The sequence below is a fragment of the Mustela putorius genome, unplaced genomic scaffold (assembly GCF_011764305.1).
Source record: "Mustela putorius furo isolate JIRA1106 unplaced genomic scaffold, ASM1176430v1.1 tig00003988_pilon_pilon_pilon, whole genome shotgun sequence".
Taxonomy (NCBI): domain Eukaryota; kingdom Metazoa; phylum Chordata; class Mammalia; order Carnivora; family Mustelidae; genus Mustela; species Mustela putorius.
Window position 1 is genome coordinate 8,207,547 of NW_025422127.1, and position 16,503 is coordinate 8,224,049.

General features: G+C 40.9%; 1 protein-coding gene across 1 annotated transcript in view; it reads left to right on the forward strand.

Annotated features, from left to right (window-relative positions):
- The first annotated feature begins 534 nt into the window (after nt 1–534).
- The window catches only part of CUNH12orf56 (chromosome unknown C12orf56 homolog), a 105,486-nt gene continuing 89,517 nt past the window's right edge, over nt 535–16,503 (forward strand). The window contains exon 1 of the mRNA XM_004766593.3: nt 535–841. Coding sequence (XP_004766650.1) covers nt 590–841 — 252 coding nt within the window. The 5' untranslated portion in view covers nt 535–589. The remainder of the gene's footprint in view (nt 842–16,503) is intronic.

Consider the following 16,503-nt stretch of genomic DNA (forward strand, 5'->3'; position numbering starts at 1 on the left):
CTACGGGGCTTTTTCCTGGACCTTGAGAAGACAAGCATTGCCCCTTAGACTTGGGCGTGCCAAATCAATTTATAAATTTCCTTCAGAGAGAGCGTTTTCTAGTTGGAGAAAAGATCTACGTTTATACCCATGAATAACTAGAAGGCTGTATCAGGCAACGCTACAATCAAGTGCTAAATCTGTGTGATTGGTCTTCATAGGATTCTAGGGTTGCTCTGCCTATTTAAAAGAAATCGGTAAATTTCATCGCGTTTCTAACAGAAACCCAGTTTGAAATTGTGGGTTTCCTTATCAATACTCGCTGTTAGAAATGGCGTGGTCCTCGACAGCCGAGGCAGGCGGGGGTGCTGGGGCTGCTGTGAGCAGAGGGCGAAGAGAGCCCCTCCATACCCGCCGCAGCCCCCAGGATGCTCGCTCCGCTCACTGTTGGACCCGCACCCAAGTTGGGGGCCCTGCGCCCGGGGGAGGTGGCGGCGGTGGGGCGCGCCGCTTTGTGGCGCGCGCGGGTTCCACCGCAGGCGGCGCGGAGGCGGGGCCGGGCCACGGCGTCCACTGCCCCCGGCACTGGGCAGGGCTTCGGGCGCCGCGCATGGCCGGCCCCGCAAGGTCTGGCTTCCCCTCACACACGAATAGCCGTCTGGACGCGTTCCTGCGGAGGCAGCTGCCCCCCGAGGTCTACGACGCCATCCGCGCCTACGAGCCGTGCATCGTGGTGTCCGAGTCGGAGAAGCACGCCTTCAAGTACGTGGTGCTCAGCGATCGGCTCATCTACCTGACCGAGAACCCGCCCAGGTCCATCCGGCGAGCCCTGGCGCTGCGGGACGTCGTGGCCATTGACCTGGTGAGGAGCGCGGGCAGACAGGCGGGCTCGTGAGAACTCCCCTCTTGGGTCCCCCAGTTCCAGCCCTCAGTATGCGGGAAGAGGGAGGAGGAAGCAGACCTTCCCCATCCCTCTCTGGATTCCCGTACTTTTTAAAAACTTACTTTAGGACTAGAAGCCGCAGGAAAACTGTGGATTGCTTTATGTACTCCGAATAAAGATACCTTGCCCGTTAACATCATGTGTACTGGTCATCCCTTGTCCCCTCAAATAGGGCTACCTCTTTGAGAACATAGAGCCCCCTATAAAAAGTATGCTTTAAAGTCACTTTTTTCTTTCATTAAGCGCCTAGCCTGTGCCAGTCCCTTGTTCTAGACACTGTGGATGCAAAAATGAAATAGGGCCCCTTCCCAGAAGCTGCTGCGGGAGAGAAAAAAAGCCCCAAACCAATGCAAATAAATGCAGTGTACTAAGTACTATTATGTCTTGTTTACTTTTTTTTTTTTTTTTTTTTTTTTTTTTTTTTTAATCAGCAGTGCTTAGAGCGCGTTAGGTGCTCAATATGAGTAAGTGAGTGAATGAATGGATGGATGGGATGAGGGCAGGACCTCCGGCAATCTCAGGCAGGTCACTTGATCCAAACTAGCCTTCAAAACTTGAAGATGCAGTCTGGCACACACACGCCTTGTCCCAGTTTTTAGTGTGCTCTTACTGTATTCCTTTCCTCCAGGAATAAATTTACTTTATAAACCAGCAACAGATTGGAAGCAGTCTCTTCTCCAATTACTGCTTTTTCCCCCCTTGGCTCCCTTTAATCTGAGCTGTTCTCCAGGTGTGTTCCTTTTTCCACTGGGGACAAGTGTCTAGCCTCATCTCCCGTCTCCACCCCCCTCCCCTTAGTCTCTGCATCTCCCAAAGGAGAAGTTGGCAAGACTTGGTGGGGCTGTTTTGCCAAGACAAGCATAACTTGTTTGGAACACATCTGTAAGAAAAGGATACAGTTTAGTTGGGGGGGGGCTTTTATTTTTTCTCCTTTAAATATCTCTGTGGGATAATATCACTACGTAAATTTACTTGTGGGTTTTGGTTTTTTTTTTTTTTAGTATAAGTTAGAAGCAAAAGTGCTTTTTTCCTATTTTCATTCTCTTGAAATAAAAATTTAAAAAATGTACATCCTTTATCAAATGCTTTTTATACATTAAACGTTTAGCTTTTTCTACTGTCTGCAGTGTAAACATTTATTGTTTTGACAAAATGAAATGATTTTAGGATATTGTTACTTGCCTGGACAAGACAGTATATGTATTCCAACTGTTATATATCGTTCTTTCTGAGCTGTCAGAATCTGAAAAGTACAGTAAAGTTTCCTAGGCCTCCAAGCCAAGAATCTTCCCAAGAGGTGTACCAATTCATCTGGTAATCCTTTATGTACAAAATTTACCTTTCAAAAAAAAAACCCAAAACTTACATTTCAGGCATATAGAAGAATGTGTAAAGGTGCTGAGCAAGTCTAAGATTTCAGCATTGTTGATAGACTGGCTGTCCATCTTGCACAATAGAGTTGTGTTAGGAAGAATAACGGATATTCCTGGACCCTGTAAATATGTCACATTACATGGCAAAGAGGAATTAAAGCTGCAAATGCAATTAAGGTTGCTTGCTCATCAGCTGACTTTAAAATAGGGAGATTAAAAAAAAATACAGTGTCCAATAAACAAAGAAACCAAAAAGAAAGAGGAAAAGAAAAGAAAAAAAGAAAAAAAGGCAGGCAAAATAAGTTAAGTCAAATAAGGAGATTTTGGATTACCTGGGTGGGCCCACAGTTGTCACAAAATCCTCAAAAGTAGAAAAGGGAGGCAGAGTGTTGCAGCACAAGAGATTTAGTTCTGAAGGTAGAAGGGGCCAGAAGCCAAGGAATCTGGGGAGCCTGTAGAAGCTGGAAAAGGGAGGAAACAGGTTTTCTCCTAGAGCATCCAGAAGGAATGCATTCCTCTTGACACCTTGATTTTAGCCCAGTGAGACCCATTTTGGACTGCTGACCTCCAGAACTATTAGAGAATAAATTTGTGTTGTTGAATGCCACACATTATGTGGTACTATGTTACAGTAGCAAATGAATACAGAAATGTTTCTTCTTAATGTTGTTTGTTTGTTTATTGAGGGAGAGAGAGAGAGCTCCTGTCTGGGGAGTGGGGGCAGGGCCTAGGGGCTGGGGGTGGGAGGAGGGCAGAGGGAGAGGGAGAGAGAAAATCTTAAGTAGGGTCCACACCCATTGAGGAGCCCAACTCAGGTCTCAGTCTTACAATCCTGAGATCATGACCTGAGCTGAAATCACAAGTCTGACACTTAACCGACTAAGCCACCCAGGCGCCCCATCCTATTAATGTTGTTTAAAATGGGTTATCATTGGGGCGCCTGGGTGACTCAGTTGGTTAAGCATGACACTCTTGGTTTCGGCTCAGGTCATGATCTCAGGGTTGTGAGATTGAGACCTGAGTTGGGCTCCCCACTCAGCAGGGAGTCTGCTTGGGACTCTTACTCTCTGCCCCTTCCCCTGCCCTCTCTCTTTCTCCCTCTCTCAAATAATTAAAGAAATCTTTTTTAAAAATTGGTAATCATTTTTTTAAAATATTGTTTCAGTGAGAAATAAATATAATCAAGTTGAGTACAGATGCCTTAACCATCTCTTTTTCTGAGGCTTTATAATATAATTCTAGGGTTATTATAGTTCAGTGGCTTGGACATCTCTACAAATGAGTGACATATGGGTATCACAGAATTGCTGGTAAAGGTACCAGGTATAGTACCAATTAGTAGCCACAGGTGTAGTTGACTAACCGACCCTCTATAAACATTAAGTCCTCACTTAATAGCACAATGGGGAGAATTTTCCTGATTTCTGTGTTATATGTCAAATATTTGTCTTTTATCCATGCTAACATAGTCACTTCAATTATATGATTTTTTTTAATTTAAGATTTTATTTATTTTTTGACACAGAGAGATAGCAAGAGAAGGAACACAAGTAAGGAGAGTGGGAGAGGGAGAAGGAGGCTTCCTGTAGAGCAGGGAGTCTATTATGGGGCTCAGTCCCAGGACCCTGGGATCCTGGGACCCCAGGACCTGAGCCGAAGGCAGAGGCTTACGGACTGAGCCACCCAGGCGCCCTCAATTACATGATTTCAGTGCCAGGCAGCTTTGTTTTTTAGAACCAGTTCCTCCTTCCTTGAAAGGTAAACTATTTACTCTCCTTTTTCTTTTTTTTTTTTTTTTTAAGGGTGCTGTCCTCTTTCTAAGGCCAACTCTTTAGACATCCTTTTCTGTTCTCAAAGGTTTTCTCATCTTACTGTACACGTTTGGTTATTTAACTTTCCGCTGGTTCCGGTTCCCATTCTGCCTTTGTTCTAGCTGTCCCGGTAGTAAAGCCCCTAAGCCAACACATCCTCTCTTACCTCTGCGTCCCTGCCCTCCCGGTTCCAGGTTCGACCAGATTCCTTATTTATTTCAGGACACGTTTTGCGTTTACAACTCTTCAGAATATAATTTGCAAACATGCAGATGAAATTCCATTCTCTCTCCTTCCAAAAGAAAAATGAAAGGTAACAGCAGCAAAAAAATGAGGCTAGAACTTGGCATTGGATAAAACTGAGATTTCCTTCCCAGCAAAGATGAGCTTAAAGCGCATGGGGAGATCTCCGTTGGTGTTTGATACAGTTCATCTCCTAAAACAAAGAGTTTCTAAGGTTGCTGGGGCAGAGCTTTTATTAAAAGGCTGATATTTTCTTTAACAGTTACTTTCGGAAGAATTCTCTAGAGTTCTGCTCTTGTGGGCATCAAAACATTTCTTTAAACTCTTCTAAGATTAAATACATTTTTTTAAGGTTTTTTTTTAAGATTTTATTTATTTGACAGAGATCACAAGTGGGCAGAGAGACAGGCAGAGAGAGAGGAGAGAGGAGGAAGCAGGCTCCTTGCTGAGCAGAGAGCCTGATGCGGGGCTCGATCCCAGGACCCTGGGATCATGACCTGAGCCGAAAGCAGAGGCCTCAACCCACTGAGCCACCCAGGTGTCCCTAAATACATATTTTTTAAGTGCAAGAAGCTACTACCGAGAAGTGAATTTTCTATGAATTCACTCACCTTCAATGCCATACCATCACCTACCAAGAAAAACAAATCTGTCAAATCCAGCAGCCCTCACCTCTTAACCTCTTACCCGTCTTTCTTCACCTCTTCACCTCTTCACATCTTACCTGTCTTTGTCCTTGTGTTTTCACCACTCCTCCCATTGAGTATGGGCTCTCCAGCCATCCCAGGCTCCATGTGGCTTCCCGACTGGGCAATGTACATTTTACATCCTGGCCTGTTGCTCGTGGTGAACATGTTCTCCCCCTTCAAGGTCATTCAGATCATCAGATTTATAATCCTCCTCTTCCTCTCCTCTCTCTCCTCTTAAAACATGTAAAAACAGGGGTGCCTGGCTGGCTCGGTCAGTAGAGCATGTCACCCTTGATCTCAAGGTTGTGAGTTTGAACCCCATGATATGCACAGGATTTACTTAAAAAATAAAAAAAAAGTAAAAACATCTTGGCTTGAACAGAAACAGTCACAGACTGTGAATTAAAAGGGCTCCAAGAGTTTGCCATCTGATCCCCACTTTGCTCACTTCTGTATTCAGAGCTGACATGTTTCTAGCCTAAGCCTCTTTCTCTGAGTTTTTTCTTGGCTAGGCCATGAGCCAGGACTCTCAGCCCATTTTGTTCCTTACTGTATCTCTGATTCCTAGAACACTGCCTGGCACAGAGGAGATGGTCAATAACTATTTGTTAAAAACTCAACATGATCTGTTTCTTCATTTATTAACTGCCATACACATTGGGGGGCATTTAATAATACATTTTTAAATAATGTGTTTTCATTCAGCTTTTGTTCTCTACCTGTGTACGCTTGGTCTAGTTATTTATCTGCTAGCCTGCACCTTCATTCCTCATCTGTAAAATGGAGATAACAGCACCTTTCTTAGAGTTTCTTAGAGTTTACAGCAATAAATCTAACACACTTAAAACAGTACTTGGCACATAGTAAGAGCTGCTGCATGTTACTATTGATAACCTTTATTCACACATATTAAGTCTATTAAGGCTCACAATGAATCTGTAATATAGATATTATCTTCTCTTTTTATATCAGGGCACTTGAATTTAGGAGATTTAGCAAACTGGAAAGAAAATAACTTTTTTTTTTTGAGCACTGATTATATATTCAGAGTTTTAAATACATTATCTCATTTATCCTTCTTGAAAATCTGCCCAGTAGTTTTGTCAGGTTTAATACGTCCAAAAGCAGAATTCCTGATCGTCACCCCCTAAATCTGTTCCTTTTCCTTTAGCTTTCATTATTTTAGGAAGTAACATTTCCATCAGCTTTAATTTTCTCACTCCCCACATCCAACAATCAGTATATCTCCTTGATTTGTGTAGAGGAGGAAAAAGTTTCCCTTGACCCTCTCAGAGTCTGAATATTAAACTGACAAAGGCAGATTAACAGGAGAAAAGCCTACACATTTATTTAATACAAATTTTACATGACATGGAAGCCTTTATAAGGAAATGAAGAGCTGAAGAAATAAATCTGTGTGTGTTTAATATTAGGTTTGATGAAGAATAAAGAGTCATGGAAAAGTGGGATAGTACAGAAAAGGGGTATGACTAAGAATAATAAACTAGGGAAAACTGGCAAGAGCTGTTTGGATTCCTCTCACTGTCCTGTCTTGCGTACAGGGAGGGCACATCTCTTAGACCTGCTTCAAGGGAGCAGGGTGAAGAAAGGTTGGAGAGAATTTCCGGCATCTGCTGTTTTCTAAAATTCTTTCAGGTCAAAATATTCAGTATACGAAGGTGCTATATTTTGGGGGAGTGTGTTCTGAACCTTGTCACTTCTCATCCAAAATGTATTCAGCCATGACCTTTCTTGTTGCTTCTACTTATGCCACTTATCCAATCCCTTATCTAGACCATTGGAGTTGCCTCTAAACTCATTCCTCCATCTAGCAGTTGGGATGATCTTTTTAAACATAAATTGTAAATTAAGCTATATCATTCTTCTGTTTAAAAATCTCCATTAGCTTTCAAATTCTATATTGCCTATCAGAGCCTCCATGATAACTCCTTTATCTCTGACTTATCTCTCACTCTTCTCTAAACTCTTTATGTTCTTTCCTGCCTCAGGGCTTTTGTACATGCCATCCTAGCCAGAACACTCTTCCTCCAGATCTTCAGAGGATAGATTCCTTCTTATCAGTCATGTTTCCAAATTCAGCATCACCTCCAGAGGGATGCCTCGCATGACCACCCAATCTAAAGTAACATTCTTAGGTCACACTCGTCACATCTGTTGGCTTCCAAGCACTTATCACTATTGGCATTGTAAGATTAATCTGTTTAATGACTTATACTTGTGTATCTCTCATACAATGTAAGATCCATGAGGTCACGTCTGTCTTGTTCATCCCTGGGTCGCTGTGCATGCATCATATCATCTGACACACAGTAGATAATCAATAACTATTTGGCAATTAGAAGAATGAATAAATGAATAAACAGATGTTCAGATACATCATATCATTTACCTCTCAGAGTGAGAGATCCTCTTTCCCTATTCTAAGTGTTGAGAGACCGTGGAGACTTGACAATTTGTTGCATAGGCAGTTAGTGGAAGGGCCAGAGTAAATGCTCCCAGGTCTCTTAATGGTCCTGTTCAGCATTTTTCTTGCTTGCTTTGTGCTTGTATGAGATGATCTCTGTGTTGTTTATCTGAGTCCTGCATTTTGGTAGGATGAGTTAGATAAGAGGAGACCATAATATGGATGCTTCTTTTCTTCTCTAGCATGTTTTTTCTTTTTCCTATTTTGATTCATTTGTAGCCTTTCAAAACTCTCACTGTGGAAGGAAGAAAGAGATGGTAATCTCTTATCTATCATTTTGGTTTCTTAATAGGTTGTTTGTATAGAATATTTTGGATATTGTATTTGAATGCTGAGAGACTCCATGAGGGCAACATTTCGTCAGTTTGATTCACTGATGTACCCCCAGCACCCAGAATGATAGTGGACTGGTCAAGACAGGTTAAGCTTCACTAACAAAACCCCCCAAAGTCTTTAGTGCTTTAACACAGCATAGTCTGTCTCATTCAAGTGACTTGTCCATTGTGGATTGGTAAGAGGCTCTATTCATCTTAGTCACAAGTTATATGATACTTAGTTACACCTCTTAGTTTCGGGGAACCATCTCAGCACATGCTTACTTAATCACCATGGCAGAGGGAAATTAACTTGCCAAATCCTGTACCAAATTTAAGTGGGCTCCACACACAGCAGAGCCCACTGTGGGACTTGAACTCATGACCCTGAGATCAAGACCTGAGCTGAGATCAAGAGCCAGACACTTAACCACACACTTAACTGATTAAGCCACGGAGGCGCCCCAACTATGTACTTATTTTTAAGATTCTACCCACATGTCCCTTCTCACATTTCAATGGCCAGAGTCAGACACATGGCCCACACCTAACTTAAAAGGGGGAGAATAGGGGCACCTGGGTGGCTCAATCAGTTAAGCATATGCCTTCCCCTCAGGTCATGGTCCCAGGGTCTTGAGATCAAGCCCTGTGTTAGGGTCCCCATTCAGCAGCGAGCCTCCTCCTCCCTTTCCCCCTGCCCTTCCCTTTCTCTCTTCTGCTCTCTCTCAAAAAAATAAATCTTTTAATACAGGCGGGGCGGGGGGAATGTGATCCTACTATAGATGCATTCCATGTGTCTGCAAGAGAGAATAGGAATATTTGTGAACAGCTCTAACATCTACCTCAAATTACTAGTGCTTACTGTTTGCCACTCAGCCTCTGTTCTAAGTGCTTAACTCGGAACAACTTCTTTATCTTTACAATAATCCCAGGTAATATTGTTAGCTTAGCTTTAGCTTAGCTTTACAGATAAAAAAAAAAACCTGCCTGAATTATAGAGAACTTAAGCAATTTACCCAAGATCATTCTCTAAGTGGCAGAACCAGAATCTGAACCCTAGTAGTTGGCTCCAGAAACAATGCTTTGACTCTATAGATACAGCTGCCTCAGTCATAGCAGGTCATTAATTAAAAAAAATAAATAAATAAAAGGTTATCCAGGAGACTCTAAGCTTTTTGAAAACAGAAACTCCATCTTACATTTTGCATGTTTCAGTTTTGCCTCTTGTGGTAGGAACTCAAAAGTATCCATGATGTACTGAGCTGGATGAATTAGAAACTAGATAATTAACTGCTAAAAGCCTAGGGTGCTTTTATTCTCTGAAATTAAAGTGGATAGAAAAAAATCTGAACCAAGACTATGAAATCAAGACTAAGGGTAAGATAAATATAGAATTTTTCACAAAGGGCACCTAGGCATCTCAGTGGCTTAAGCTTCAGGTCATGGTCTGAGAGTCCTGGGATCGAGCCCCGCATCAGGCTGTCTGCTCAGCAAGGAGCCTGCTTCCTCCTCTCTCTCTGCCTGCCTCTCTGCCTACTTGTGACCTCTCATTCTTTGTCAAATGAATAAGTAAAAATCTTTAAAAATCAAACAAATCACAAAATATAGAAAACAAGGAGTGCCTGTGTAGCTCAGTTGGTTAGGCATCTGACACTTGATTTTGGCTCAGGTCATGATCTCAGGGTCCTGGGATGGAGGCTTGCATCAGGCTCCATGCTCAGTGGGGAGTCTGCTTCTCGCTCTCACTTGGCCCCTTCCCCACTTTCTCAAATAGATCGTTTTTATTTATGTATTTATTTATTTGACAGAGAGAGAGAGAGAAAGACCGCGAGAGAGGAAACCCAAGCAGGGGGAGTGGGAGAGAGAGAAGCAGGCTTCCCGCTGAGCAGGAGCGCAATGTGGGGCTCCATCCCAGAACTCTGGGATCATGACCTGAGCCAAAGGCAGACACTTAACGACTCAGCCATCCAGGTAACCCTTAAATAAAAAATGTTTAAAAACTTAGAAAAAAATGAATTAACGAGTGTCAACTATACTTCAGTTAAAAAACAAATTGTAAGGGATATCCCTTTCCATTTTAGAAGTAGTATTTTGATAAAAGTAAGAGAACTCATTACCAGTTGCAAATATAAATATGGCAACTGATGTAGATCCATTCATGAGTGATACATTATTTTAGAGGTAGTCAAAGAAGTTAAAGATATTTTCAGATAAAGCCTTATTCATTTGAGATAACAAAAAAACACATTCTCTTCTCTCCCAAAATGCCCCTTGCTGCCAGCATCAGAGACAAACACCAGGCCGAGTAGGCCATGAATCTGGCTCAGTCTTGTATTACTGAGGTTCTTATGAACAATCAGTCCTTAATTGTAATAGATATCTATTGGGTATATGCTATGTGCTGTCCTTGTGTCAAATACTTTAGATCTCATATAATCTTATTAACTCTATAAGGAAGGTGGTACTGTCTTTTTTTTTTTTTTTTAATAGATGGCAAAACAGAGGCAGAGAAAGAGGAAATACTTACACAAGGTCATATTCAGAAAACATGAGCTGGAATATAAACTCAGGTCTTTTGATCTTACAGCCAGCATTCTTTATGCACATAGTAACAACTGATCTTCTACAAATTCCTGGTTTCCAAATTCCAAATTTCCATAGACATTCTTAGGTTTTGCAATAGAGACAACATGGTTACCTGATAATATACAGATTACATGGTTCCTGGGCGCTGGCTATCAGGAAGGACATTTTAAATAAAACACCTTTTTCATTCCCCATACTACCTCCCTGTACTCAAGATTGTTGTCCTTCAGAGTTCAGACTGGGGTCATTGCTGTTTCTGATGAGGTTCAAGGACAGGTTTGGTTGGAAAGGTGCATCCTTTTCGCAGGGCCAAGCCTTTAAAGCCTTTTTTCTTTTATTCTTTCTTAACTGTGGTGCTCATCCCAGAGGCAATGATTTTTCAAGCCTAACAGTTATATAATCTAAGGAGTCTCCAGTATTAGGGGGGAAAGTGCTCAATTCTCCAAACTGGTAATTGTTTTTGGAATATGTGGGTGGATCATTCTTGCCAGCAATATTCACAGGTTCTAAAAAAAGCTCAGCTACTCAGACTTCCTTAGGGATCAGTACACTAAAGCCCAGGTAGAGTATAATGGGGGAAAAAACCACCTGGTAGAGGCTACAATGAGTTTTTAAATTATGACACTGAAGGGATTTGCCAAACGCTGAATGTAAAAATAGCTTCTGTAGAGTAAAATGTACAGAATGCTGAATGTAAAAATAGCTTATGTGCAGTGTGACATAGGTATTGCTAATGTGGTTTAATTGGAGGGCAATCCATTCAAGAAACTTCCTTGTATTGATTAGCTATCTCATCAGTAGCTTGAATCCTTTGGATTTACCCTTGTCCTCCTTCAGGTTTGCTCTGAAGAACTCTTGGAACAGGTAATTCATTACACTGAAATCTGAGGGAATTAATTTAGTACTTGCTTTCCTTTCTTTGTTAGACATTGGAGAGTCTGCTGTCAGAGAGAGAGGAAGTTAGGTCCAGAAAGAACCATGGAAGTTCAAAAGATATCTCATGATTTAGCTCTTTTGGGGCCTTACTTAATTACTTAATTACTACTTAATGTCCCGTGAAGTAAAGTGATCTCCAAACTGTGGCCCAGTACATGATGTAGGCCTTTAGTTTTTCCCTTTCAACTTTTCCTCTGGTTTATGTTTTTCTTCTTTCTACACAGCACAGTTCTATTGAATGGACGTCAGATTTTATATGGGGTATTCTACCAATGTTTTGAATTACCAGGGACAACAAATAGGTAAGGGAATAAAAAGTGGCATGTGCTTTTGAGTAACTCATAATTTAGAGACGAAGGTAAGCAGACGGGGAAGAAGAAAAACCGTTATAAGCAGATCCGTATAAGGAAATGTGAGACTAGGTATAATAAACAGAATACTGTGGGAACCCGGAAGAGGAAGTGACATACTCCTCGTTTTGGTGAGAGAAGGCAGCGCAGGGGGGGGTGGGATGAACATATAAAGGTTCACCACAGAAGTAACCCGTGCTTGGTCTTAAAGGAAGAATAGAAGTTTCTAAGCTGAATAAATGGCAAGTATATTCCAAAAGGAGGGGATGGTATGTGCTTGATCAGCTTTCTACAACAGACTGAAATGCCTGCTTGTGATCTCTGTCTGTCAAATGAATAAATAAAATCTTAAAAAAAAAAAAAAAAGCATACATCGCATTTGGTTGCCATCTTGCGTTTGCTTAGTTTTTAGGGAAATTTTCTATCTTCCTTTTTTAAAAAAATATTTTCTTTTTAAGTAATCTCTACATGCAGCATGGGACTTCAACTCACAAACCCCGAGACCAAGAGCTGCATGCTCTACCCAAAGAGCCAGCCAGGTGCCCCTCTAGTAAAAATTTTTTTGCACTGTCTTATTTTGTCTCATGGTACTATCACCATTTCAGCTCTCTTTTGGTTACTATTTTCACGGTATATCTTTTCCATCCCTTACTGTCAACCTATTTGTGGCTTTTTTTTTTAAGATTTTATTTATTTTTATTTATTTGACAGAGAGAGAGAGATCACAGTAGGCAAAGAGGCAGGCAGAGAGAGAGGGGGAAGCAGGCTCCCGCTGAGCAGAGAGCCTGATGTCGGGCTTGATCCCAAGACCCTGGGACCATGACCTGAGCCAAAGGCAGAGACCTAACCCTCTGAGCCACCCAGGTGCTCCAGCCTATTCATGTTTTTGAATCTAAAGTGAGTCTCTTATAATGGTACAAAGTGAATCATCAGTTAAATCATGTTTTTAAAAACTATCCTTTCAATCTCTGACTTTAATTGGAGTGTTTAGTCCATTTACAGTATTATAATTACTGATAAGGTAGAGTTCACATCTGTCATACTGCTATTTATATTCATATTTCCCCCCCATTCCCCAGGTACTGCATTCCTTTGTGTCAAGTAGGTACCTTCTAGTATATACACTATTCTCCTGTGATTTCTTTTACCATGTGTTTTGGAGTTTTTAAATTAATGTTTGCCCTGGGGATTACAATTAACATCCTCCTTTGTAACAATCTAGTTCAGATTATTACCAACTTAACTTCAATAGTATTCAAAAATATAAGTCTTATCCCTCCCTGCTCCTTTGCGCTGTTATTATCATACACATTATAGTTTCTACATTATGTGCCCATCAACACAGATTTATAATTATAGCTTTATGCAAGTATCTTTTTTTTTTAAGACTTTATTTATTTATTTGACAGGCAGAAATCACAAGTAGGCAGAGGCAGGCAGAAAGAGAGAGACAGAGGAGGAAGCAGGCTCCCTCCCGAACAGAGAGCCCGATGCGGGGCTTGATCCCAGGACCCTGAGATCATGACCTGAACCAAAGGCAGAGGCTTAACCCACTGAGCCACCCAGGCACCCCTGAAAGTATCTTTTTTAAACTAAACAGGAGAAAAAAGAGTTACACACAAACATACATTTAACTGTCTTTTATTTTTACCTGTGTAGTTATCTTTATCAGTGTTCTTTATTTCTCCGTGTATGTAAGTTGCTATCTAGTGTCCTTTCATTTCAGCACAAAGAATTCCACTTAGCATTTCTCGTAGGTCTGATAGTTGCAGTACCCCTTACAAAGTATAGATTCTTTGGGATATAGGTACTGAATTCTTCATAAGGAATCTTCTTCTTCTTCTTCTTCTTCTCAAAGATTTTATTTATTTATTTGTGGTAGACAGAGAGACAGCGCAGGTGGGGAGGAGGATCAGAGGGAGAGGGAGAGGCCAACTGCCTGCCGAGCAGAGAGCCCGACCTGGGGCTCCATCCCAGGACTCTGAGATCATGACCTGAGCCTAAGGAAGATGCTTAACCAACTGAGCCACCCAGGCACCCCTGAGGAATGTTCCTAACAAAATGCATAGGTAGATTACAGACTTACATAAATATACTCTCCTTCCAAACAGGACTCTGCAGATACTCCTTAGCTGAATCTCTGCAGAGCAGCCCATTTCGTTCTTCCTGATCATGTAAATATATTTCCTGAAATACAGCTTTTAGCCAAGTTAAGTTTTCCTTTTTTTTCTTTTTAAAGATTTTATTTATTTATTTGGCAGAGGGAGAGAGAGGGTATACAAGCAGGGGGAGTGGGAGAGGGAGAAGCAGGCTTCCAGCCGAGCAGGAAGCCCAATGCGGAGCTCAATCCCAGAACCCTGGGATCATGACCTAAGCCGAAGGCAGACACCCAACAACTGAGCCCAACTTTTTTTTAATTAAAAAAAATTTTTTTAGTAATCTCTATACCCAACATGGGGCTTGAACTCAATGGCCCTGAGATCAAGACTTGCATGCTCTTCTGACTGAGCCAGTCAATATGAAGTTTTAATATTATAAAGTTATAATATAGTTTTGTATTAAAAAAAGATATATAGGGGCGCCTAGGTGGCTCAGTGGGTTAAGCCTCTGCCTTCGGCTCGGGTCATGATCCCAGGGTCCTGGGATCGAGCCCCGCATTGGGCTCTCTGCTCTGCAGGGAGCCTGCTTTCCTCTCTCTCTGTCTCTGCCTGCCTCTCTGCCTACTTGTGATCTCTCTCTCTGTCAAATAAATAAATAAAATCTTTAAAAAAAAAAGATATATATATACCTATATATGTATATATAGGTATATATACATACATATATATACATACATACATACATATATACCTATATATATATACCCTTATATATATCAGTATATATGCGATATATATATATACATACATACATACATATATACCTATATATATATACCTTTATATATATTGGTATATATGCGCCCAGGTGGCTCAGTCGATTGTCTGCCTTCGGCCCAGGTCATGATCTCAGGGTCCTGGGAATGAGCCCCACGTTGGGAATCCCTGCTTCTCCCTCTCCTTCAGCCCCTCCACCCAACTCATGCTTGCTCTCCCTCTCAAATAAATAAATAAATATTGAAAAATATTTATATATTCCTCAAGCTGAAAGAGACCTTAAATTGATTCCACATTCTACAAATGAGGAAATCAAAGCCAAAAGAGCTCAACTAACTTGATCAAAGTCACACTGCTAGTTAATAGGGAAAGCTACATTCAAAATCAGATTTCTAGACTGTTAATTCATATTGTTTCCCCAACATTCCAAATTTCTGTCAGGATGTTGACTATGATTATCTAGTTTGGTCATGATATACTTAACAATTAGGGCACAAAATAATGAATTGGTCGGTAAAAATTAATTAGAATAATTTATACTAATTAGGTTGCTGTCTGCCTGATGGCTTTCCTTTAGGACACTTTAATAACTTTTCCTCAGAAATCTGGTATTTAAGTGATTTTAATCCGATCTTTGTACATTATTTTATGATGAGTTCATTTTTTAGGCTTTCCTAGTCTGAGATTCTCTTTCATGTTCTGATCCCTCTTTGATGTCAGGCTTTTGATAGTGGACTCTGTAGGAACTCTATAGGTGGGCAATTCACTGGAATGCATGAAAAATATTAGAGCCATCTGAGCAAGATGGGTCAATTCTGGAATTAGGAAATTTAGAATTTTTGAGGGTTGTCAGACATTTGTGATGACAGGAATCATGTTGGTGTAGCAGAGCCTTCTACTTATTGTCTCACAGTGAAAAACCTCATGGGAACGTTGTCTTATGCCACAATAGAAACAGTTTTATTTTTTGTTAGTTTTATTTTATTGTTAGTTTCTTGATGTATGTATGTTTCACACTTTGTGTGTCATTTTGTATAAGTTAAGAGCACAGGGGGGCACCTGGGTGGCTCAGTGGGTTAAGCCTCTGCCTTCAGCCCAGGTCATGATCCCAGGGTCCTGGGATCAAGCCCCGTGTCGGGTTCTCTGTTCAGCAGGGAGCCTGCTTCCCTTCCTCTCCCTCTGCCTGCCTCTCTGCCTACTTGTGATCTCTGTCTGTCAAATAAATTAAAAAAAAAAAAAAAAAAGTTAAGAGCACAGGCTCTTTTTTTTTTTTTTTTAAGAGCACAGGCTCTTAACTTCAGGCTTCATTTTGAATCTGGTCGGCCACATATTAGCCAATATATATGCCAATAACTAACTTGCCAGCCTCAGTTCCTAATGAGAAAAGACAAGCTAAACATACCATTTATATTAGTATCGAAGTATAAGTACAGCACTGGGTCAATAGTAATCATATTTAAAAGAGGTGATTTATAAAATATATGTAAATTGTTTAATTGTTATATGAGACTTTGTTATGTCAGCAAGTCATAAAAAAATCTGTCCTGTGTACTGATTTGGAATTCTAAAATTAGTTTCATGTAGATACTCAGATATTATTATCTATGCTAGAAGGTGTCTGGGTATAAGCACTTCTTCCAACTTATGTTCTAAAAACATAAAGTCAATGCTATATGACCCAATGAACAATTTCCAACTTAAAAAGTTAAATATTCATATACAAAATAAAATTTAACTCATATTATTTAGCTTATTTTAAGCTATTTTAGGATTTTATTTATTTATCTGACAGAGAAAGACACAGTGAGAGAGGGAACACAAGCATGCAGAGTGGGAGAGGGATAAGCAGCTTCCCGCTGAGCAGGGAGCCCAATGTGGGGCTCGATCCTAGAACCCTGGGATCATGACCTGAGCCAAA